At 43.3% G+C, this 8,644-nt stretch overlaps 1 protein-coding gene across 1 annotated transcript; it reads right to left on the minus strand.

Annotated features, from left to right (window-relative positions):
- Positions 1-2,423: 2,423 nt before the first annotated feature.
- On the minus strand, positions 2,424-8,619 carry LOC104911312 (cytokine receptor common subunit beta-like). Its single transcript, XM_010712248.3, has 6 exons — positions 8,193-8,619; positions 7,918-8,089; positions 6,877-6,967; positions 6,525-6,594; positions 5,680-5,783; positions 2,424-5,398 (listed from the first exon to the last, which is right to left on the minus strand). Exons 2-6 carry the CDS (start codon positions 8,030-8,032, stop codon positions 4,201-4,203), a joined length of 1,578 nt encoding a protein of 525 aa, XP_010710550.3. The 5' UTR covers positions 8,033-8,089; positions 8,193-8,619; the 3' UTR covers positions 2,424-4,200.
- Positions 8,620-8,644: the final 25 nt, after the last annotated feature.

Here is an 8,644-nt window from a genome sequence, read left to right on the forward strand (position 1 = left end):
CCTCGCTTTTACTGCCTGTGCACGTCCTTTATACCCTCATTTGACCAACAGGTCCTTGCTGAGCCATACTGGTTTCCTGCTTCCTCTGCTTGTTTTCATGTAAGGGAGGACAGAGAGCTCTTGTGCTCACAGAAAGACATCCAGAAAGTTGCCAACTCTGCTCCCTCCTTTGTCTCTAAGGACATCTTTCCACAGGAACTCACCCACTGATTCCTTAAATAGCCTGAAGTTTGCTCTCCTGAAGTTTGGGGTCCTGACTTTGCTTTTTGCCAGGCCCATCCTCCTCAAGATCACAAATTCTACCAAGTCATAGTCACTACAAACCAGAGTGCCTCCCATCTTATCCTGTTTAATGAGCTACTCTGAATTGGTGAGGACCAGCTCCAGAAGCGCTTATTCTCTAGGCAGTTTGTCTAATACCTGGAGCAGGAAGTTATCCTCAACACGCACCAAGAATCTTCAGGATTGCTTGCAGTCTGCTGTGCTGTTTTTCCATAGACATGTAGGTAGCTAAATTCCCTGTCAGTATCTCCTGCGACTGCGATGCTTCCTATAGCTGAAGCAAGAATGGGTCATCCATAGGTTCCTCCTTAATCAGTCAGCCTGTAGTAGACCCTGACCACCAAATGTCCTTTCTTGGTCCTGTCCCTGGTTTTCACTCACGAGCTCTCAACCTGAGCGTGGCTGTTTCTCAGATGCAGCTCCTCACACTCTGTCCAACTCTTAACATACAGAGCAACTCCCCCACTCCTCTTTCCCTGCCTATCTCTTCTGAAAACCTTCGAGCCCTCAATCATCATACTCCAGTCATGTATATCATCCCACATGACTGTGATCACAATTAGGTCATACGCTTCTAATTGCATCATGGCTTACAACTCTTCCTGCTTATTACCCAGGCTGCATGCATTGATGTAGAGGCACTTCATTCAGGCTACTAGCAATGTTATCTTATCTGAGGAGTCCTCACAAGATCCTTTGAGACAATTCAGAGGTTTTTCCCTGCTGTTTCCTAAATTGCCTGCATTTCCTGGCCCTTCCCTATCACATAGAACTCCATCTCTTTCCTCCATCAAATCTAGTTTAAAGTTCTGCAAATCAATCCAGCCAGCTTGCTTCTCAGAATACTTCTGCCCCACTTGCTCAGTTGCATTGCATCTGATGCCCACATACCCAGTCTCTCAAAGGCCTAAGATCATAAAGGTCTAAGATCATAGAGCCCGAAGCTTTGATCCTGGCACCATCCGCACAGCCAATCATTTACCTGATCTGTTCTCCTCTTTCCAGTTCTCAGCACCAATTGGGAAGATAGAAGAGAATACTATTTGCACTCCCAAACCCTTCCATGTTTTTCCAAGGGATGCAAAGCCTCTCTTAATGTTCTACAGTATCCTTGTCACAGCCTCCTGACACTCAACTTGAATGAGAACGAGCGGATAGCAGAAATGAGGTCTATCCCCCTTCACTCTGCATGTTGTGGTGACCTTTTTCCAGTGAGAAGCAGACTTATTTTTCCCTTGCAGGAACTTAGGACAGGGCTGGGGGCACCTGTACCCAGGACACCTCCCTCAGGCTCTTGAGGGACGTCCAGATTCCCCACAGCCAAAGTTGTGGACAGCTCTGTCAATCCTGGGGAGGTCCATCTGGGTGCACACATAGGCCCAAAAAGGTCGTGGCACATGGGTCTGCACCGCTACCTCAGCCCTGCTGTTGCAGATCGTGGTCACCGTGTTTGTTGCGACACAGTGCTGCACCTCGGTGTGCCCAGAAGAGCAGAGAGCAGTGTGGCCTATGCTAACAACAAGGAAGGCTTTGGGTCAGGTTCCAGGAAAAGATATCGGGTAAGGATGTAATTATTTGCTGTGCACTTTTCTGTGCTTACTACACTCTCACTTTAAGTATCCACTGTAAGCTATGGTCAGAGGCAGGATGTAATGACTGTTTAGCCCCATTCTGTTCATCTGTGTTCCTATATCACCAACTTTCCTCCACATAGAGGGGAAGAAAACAATGTCTTTAGATGCTGAAACAGCATCAAAGGGAGTAAAAGGAATCAGAGATTAATCATTGGACATGTATGGGAAAAAGACCGTGTACAAATGTGTTTGACATTGTGTGAACTACAGCAATTGTCAGGGTGGGTTGGGCTTGTTTTGCATTACACTGTAGAGATACAATTTCCTCAGAAATTATCCAGCTGCTGTTCTTTGAGACCTCGCTGGGCTTTCCATTGCTGTTTCCTTTTTTATTAAACTATTCACCCTCAATTTCCTTATTTATGTAAAAGACAACCCCCAGACTTGCAGAAATACAACAACTGATTCGTTCCACATGGATTGGCATTGGAACTATTGAGGTCACAATGTACTTTGCAACTTAATCTCATGCAAAGTCAGGTAATAATACATTTCTGGTTGAGATTTATTCTTACAAAGCAATAATAAAGTTATTATCTGAGAGTAAGAAAGAGAAAATTTCTGTCAAAGCACAGGCAGAATCTTTGAAGTTTGAGTCAGAGAGTTGTAAAAGTGGTCTACGCTATTAATTGAGATGCTTACTTCAGGAAGGAATGTAAGACAAAAACAAAGTCTATGGACGCTTTGATTCCAAGATGATGCATATCGGAGATCTGAATCCAGATACCTGATTTGCATATGAATTTGAACATCTCCTTTTTGTACCAGCCTGATAAAGCACAACCATACAGCCTAGAAGAAATTAGCTTTCTTACGCATAAAAGGCCAAAGGGACTAAAAAAACTGAAAATCATTTAAGGTGTTCCTCAATATTCTCTATTAGTGGCTGCAACTGTATGCCTATTCTCATTAAGAATGTCAAATTGAATTTGGCCTCCTTTCAGATTTAAATTAGTAAGCAATTAAACTGCGGAAAAATAGTGCATTTCTCTTCAATTTCTGAATCAGCATTGTCCCATTAAACCAGCAGGAGGAATCAGCAGGCACAAACACAGAACTCCTTCTCATTAGGTCTGTCAAATAATATGGCAAGGTCAACTTACAGGTGACAATTCTGAGCTTACAGAATCTTTTAATGTCTATTGAAAAGAACTAATAGTAATGTTGTTTTAAGTGCAACATTCTTAACATATGAAAGAAGAGATTTGTAAGAAGAAATAATATATTTTATTAGATAAAATTATATGTGTATATTTGGAATGGCAAGCCCCTCTTCAGATCTAAAACTAAAGCCTTTCACTGATCACAGAGTGGCAGTTCTGTGCACCTATCTTGCAACACTTCATTTACAGAAGCAGAATAAGTAAAAAAGTGATTCCTTTTTCAATACAGCTTATGAAGAACAAAAAAAGAAAAGAACACATCACATGGTTAAGATGAATTATGTCGTGCTTAAACAGCCAATGAACTTAAAAGAAAATCACACAATGAGAAATAGAAAAGCCCCACCAAACACAGACTTCTGCACCTTCACAGCTTTTCTCTCGTCATTCTCTGTTATTGCCCCTTTCCCTTTCTCTCGCTGTACTGAATAAGTCCTTGGGTTTGCCTCTAGTAATATATCTTCCCTATAGTTCTCTAGAGCCTATTTCATGTATCTCAGTAATGTTTTCTTCTTATCCTTAGAACACATCGTGATACAATGCATCTTAAATTAAGAAAGTTTTCCTGGACTTTGGCCATTTTTTCTCATTTTCAATTTATGCTTCTATAACTGTCTGGTGATTTTTCATCTGAGATGATACCTAACCTATGCTAGTAGAGAAAAGGTAGAAATAATTAAAGGTCCTTGATGAGTCTTTGATCTATTTCACACACACACAAAAGATAATAAAATTACTTGAAACAATCTTATATAACAAAGGTCTCCAAACGACTTTCAACCTGATATCATTTCACAAATTCAAGTCAGCATTTCTTCCAACAGGTTTTGCTCCAGGCAGTCTGGAGCTATGGTAAAATGATTGCAACCAGTGCAGGACCATAAGAAGGCTAAAGTGTACTTTGTAAATTATACAAGAATCTAAGAAAACAAGAGCTATCTCACAGTGATGATATTTGGATGGTCTTTCGTGACAAAATTGCAAAGGAAATTGAGGATGAGATCAAGCTATTGATTGGCATGGCTTTCAACATGTTTATTTGCTGAGTTCATTTATTATATCAGATAGCTGCCACCTCTTTCAGCTACTCTTAGCCTTGCTTTTCATTGATATTTGCTACTTTAGCAGATTTCTGTGATCCTCAAAGATTGCTGCCAGGAGAAGTAATCATCTGATTTCAGGCTTTTGAAAAGCTGAATGGCCTGCATTTTTGATACATCTCCTTCCTTGCAAGTGATGGATTCGTCATCTGGTACAGGTTTCCCAGGTACTGTCCTGCCTTCAGAAGGTTTCTTGATTTGGGAGTATTCCTGGCTCATACACATCTTCTCACCAGATTTCAGGCTGTGGAAGCAATAGTCACCAACTTGGCAAAGGAAAACCGGCTCAGTGCTGTCAGGATTTAACACCACCAGATTACCCTCGGACAATGGCTGCTCTTTAGGAAGAATGCTTCCCTTCTGCTGAAAGGGCAAAGAAATCTTTGAGAATTCTGAAGGTCCATGGTGACCTGAACGGACATCAAGGTAGTCTCCAAATGCATCCAGGTGCATTTCAGGAGAGGCTGATGTTTGGCCTGAAGGCGGGAGCATGACAACAAATTTCCCAGGAGAAACCTCATGGCAAGAGCAGTCACTGGAGGGCTGGGTCTCCTGTGCATCACAGCGTTTCCCCCCAGCAGTGGCAAGTGGCAGGTGTGTGGTGCTGCTGGCTGATGGCAGTAACAGGCTGTCTGTGGTGATGTACTCCAAAGGCCACTGCTGAAGGAATGCCGGACAGCTAGGAGCCTCTGGAGATTTCTGCTCTTCTGTTCTCACATCTGTGCTTTTCCCACAGCTGGTGGGAAGTGGTGAAACTTCCTTCTTGTTGAGGTACTGCATCGCTTCCTTCTGCTCTGGGAGCAGGAAGGGCTGCAAAGGACCTGCTCCCGGCTGCTCTTGCCTCCGTGCAGCCTGGGGACTGGCTTTGTCTGGAAGGGTCACATACTGCAGGGACACTGCTTTCTCCTCTTTTCCCATTGGATTCAAGCTCACGTCCAGGGTCTGATGCACCTCAGGCAGAGAAGACATCACTGGGCTGTACAAGTATGGGCCATTGAAAGCAAAGCAAGTGATTGCTGTCTCAGAAGTTATATTTGCATCAGCACAGTTTGTCCTTGAAACAGAATATGAATAGCCAGGAATCTGACTTGGGCAGACAACTGGGGCATGCTCTGGCATATTTAAAGCATGGTATGGGTTCTGTAGGTCCAATGCAGGAGAAGAAACCTCTGTCCTTTCAGTCTGCGCTTCAGGGGACTCTGCCAAAATCTTCGTCTGCCTGAAGGAGGGACAGTTAAAAATTGCTCATGAGAAATGTATTTGTGGTAAACACAAGGCAGAAACACAAGCTTAGTAGAAAACTGGAGTAGCTATGCATATGGATAGAATGATCTGTATAGGAGAGCAAGTTACACCAAATAGCACAGAATTGTATCCCAAGCTCAGAAGTTACTGCCATGGGCTTTTAGGTGACAGAACTTTTGAGTATGGCTTCCCATGAATTAGGGAGCTCTATAAGCATGTCATTCACTGTGTGACTGCAATGTTCTCTTCATTCACCTGTCCACAACTTGAAGGAAGCTAGGCTGATCCACATTCTCCACAAGGCTGCATTTGTTGAAGTCCAGCTGACTGCTTGCATGCCTGTTTCCTAGAGGAACTTTCTACGAAAAAAAATTAGAAAGTAGACGTGAGGAAAGATAAGTGTCATATCAGAAGCAGAATCATGGAGAAGGAAAATAGGTATCAGAGGTGAAAGCATCTGGCAATGCACTCCAGTAAAGTTCGATCCAACTTCAGTAAGATGACTGGTAGGTGCTTTCACTTCTCCAGAAGAATCTTGATTCAAAGCCAAATTGCCTTTCTACTGACCTTACATAACACTATATAGTTCAGATGGTTGGAGCTGTTCTCTGAAAGATCTTATAAATGCTGCAGGATCTCATTACAATAAACAGAGCTATGGCTTCATGCAAATTCAAAACGATGAAATTATAGTTCTTACAGATAGAGAAACAGGTAAAGGATTAAAAACAAGGCTCTAAGCTGTTTCTTTGAATGTGGGGGGAAGGAAAAATCAGATTTTAATGAAAGATCATGTAGAAAACTTATCATAAGGCTTTAGTAGAAACAGAAACATTTTATCTTCTGGCACAGGAGATAAAATACTGAAATTTTCCTAGCTTGATTTTCCGTCACTGTCATGCTGACAAGCACAACACAAATAAGTCTGCAGGTATACATGCACAATCTCACTTCTGTTGCATACGGACTGAGCAACAAGAAACAGACTAATTAAAGTGTACATTCCTTGCAGATTAGGTGACAAAGAGGAGCTCTTGGAATTATTGGGGTTCACGAAGAAGAAAGAAATAATGAACCTTCAAAGATCAGATGCCTCTTACCTTCAAGTAGCTCTGGATCAGCAGACTCTTGCTGGGGTTTGGAATCTTTTCCTCCCACAGCTTCTTCTGCCTGCAGCAACACAGAGTTTTCAAGGTTCGTGTCTCAGTGTGGCAAGAAGAAGAGACTACACCTCATGCACCATGCTGCTCTGCTTGGCCTCACTGTGGCCGGGGAAGCCAGCAACAAACTTGCACCGTTGTCCAGCCATGCACACGGCTGACACTGCACACCAAGGCTTCTCTTCACGTAATCACTCTCATAGCAGACAAGCAGTGCCTCACCCTTTATTCCACTTCCTCGGCCAACGCGGCCAACACACAGCTAAATCGCCTCCTCACAGCACAAACTTACCTGAGTAAATACTTAAAGCTGCAATAAGCAACAACGAGCAAAGTGATGATGAGAACTGGGAGCATCAATGGGAGAACCACTGGTGAAAGAACTGAAAGAGAGAAAAAAGGAATGGGGAATCAACATCTGAGGCCCCACTTCCCGTAATAGGTTTTGCATTCAGGTCATTCTTCATGAAAGCATATCTGGGAAGCAGAAGAGAACGAATGTGTCCTGAATACCTTACTGATGACCAAAGGAAGTCATCTTTTCCCTCACTGATTCTTTTTCTAGTCTTCACTGACTTCACTGGGAAAATGATTTATCCTAATAAAAGCCAGGTAAGGTAGTGGAATTCACCGTGAACATCAGACGTTCGCAGAGGTCTTAGGCTGCCTGACTTTGTACAGTCCTGGAGAGATGGCAATCTCAGAGATTCTCCTGAGCTGCTCTGCTAATGGATGTAGATGAACATGGAGGTGAACATCTTGCCACTTCAAGCTTCCCAGGGACAAATTCTAGAATGTCACATATCATTGGGCACGTGAGCATAGTAATCCCAGGCATTCTGCTTCTAACTCCAGAAACTGCATAAACATGATATTGTCTGCATCACCAGTACACTCCAATGTGCCTATAATTCAATGCCATGGCCTCTCTGTAAAATGAAAAGGCTGATTTTTATCCTGTCTTCCTGCATTCTCAAGCGCTTCAGTTCCTTAAAGCAGAATAAATTATTGATATCAGGAAACAGCAGTGGTCTTTGGCTAGGATCTTTTCTTGATTGTCCACGTAGAAACCTTTACAGCTAGCTGTATTAGACTGGGGAAGGGAATCAGGAAAGATGCTTACAAGCTCCATCTGCTCATTGCCTATGTTGGCATTCCTGCTGCACTGAAAGGGAGCACACAGAACAGTGACCACTTTAAGCAGCCCCACCACAGTTACATGGCGGGATCTACCTGCAACATTCATTCATCACAAGAATGCATGTGTTTCTCTACAGGCATTTCATCCACAAACTGTACACAAAACCTGACAAAAACTGCGGGTGAGAAATACCATTCTCAGTTTCCCAGATGAACTCCTCACTCCATTCACTCCAGTATCCCTGATAATCCTGATTATTCACCATTGCACGCATTCTTCCCCTGTATTTTGTAGACGCTGACAACATCTGATCAGTGAAGATGAAGGGAGGTTCATCATTGGTAATGTTTATTGTCTTCACGGTCTAGGGAGAGGAAAGAAGTACAAATGGAAGAGGTGAGAGGAACTGACGTCCCCAGACACAAAGCATAGAGAAACCCTGGACTCCTGCACTTCCTATCACTCACCTTTTCATATTGGTTGTGCTTCCAGAACTGGACTTGGTACTGCTGTTTTATGAAACCATACCGTAAAGTGTGTTTTTTCCACCTCAGTTCATACTCTTGGTTTTTCGTCAGTTCCACTGACACATTTGCCGGTGGCAGCACCTTGACTAGAACACAGAGAATATCCCAGAGTACATATCAACAAACACACCCAGCACACCCATTCACCATCTTCTGCAATCATCCACCACATTTCCTAAGATTTGCAGTTACAAAGTGATCTCCTCTACCTTTGCGGAACTCTCCCTAGCTCCAGTCTGTGAAAACATCTCCAGTACCTCCAGATGCGTACAGGCAGAGACAATCCACCTGGTGCACCTCACACTGCAAATCAGCCCTACCTCATGCTGTGCTCCAGGGCTTACTTCACAAACCCCCAGGTGAGCTCCACTGGGTCTGACCCACAACATCAT

This window comes from Meleagris gallopavo, chromosome 1 (genome assembly GCF_000146605.3).
Source record: "Meleagris gallopavo isolate NT-WF06-2002-E0010 breed Aviagen turkey brand Nicholas breeding stock chromosome 1, Turkey_5.1, whole genome shotgun sequence".
Lineage (NCBI taxonomy): Eukaryota > Metazoa > Chordata > Aves > Galliformes > Phasianidae > Meleagris > Meleagris gallopavo.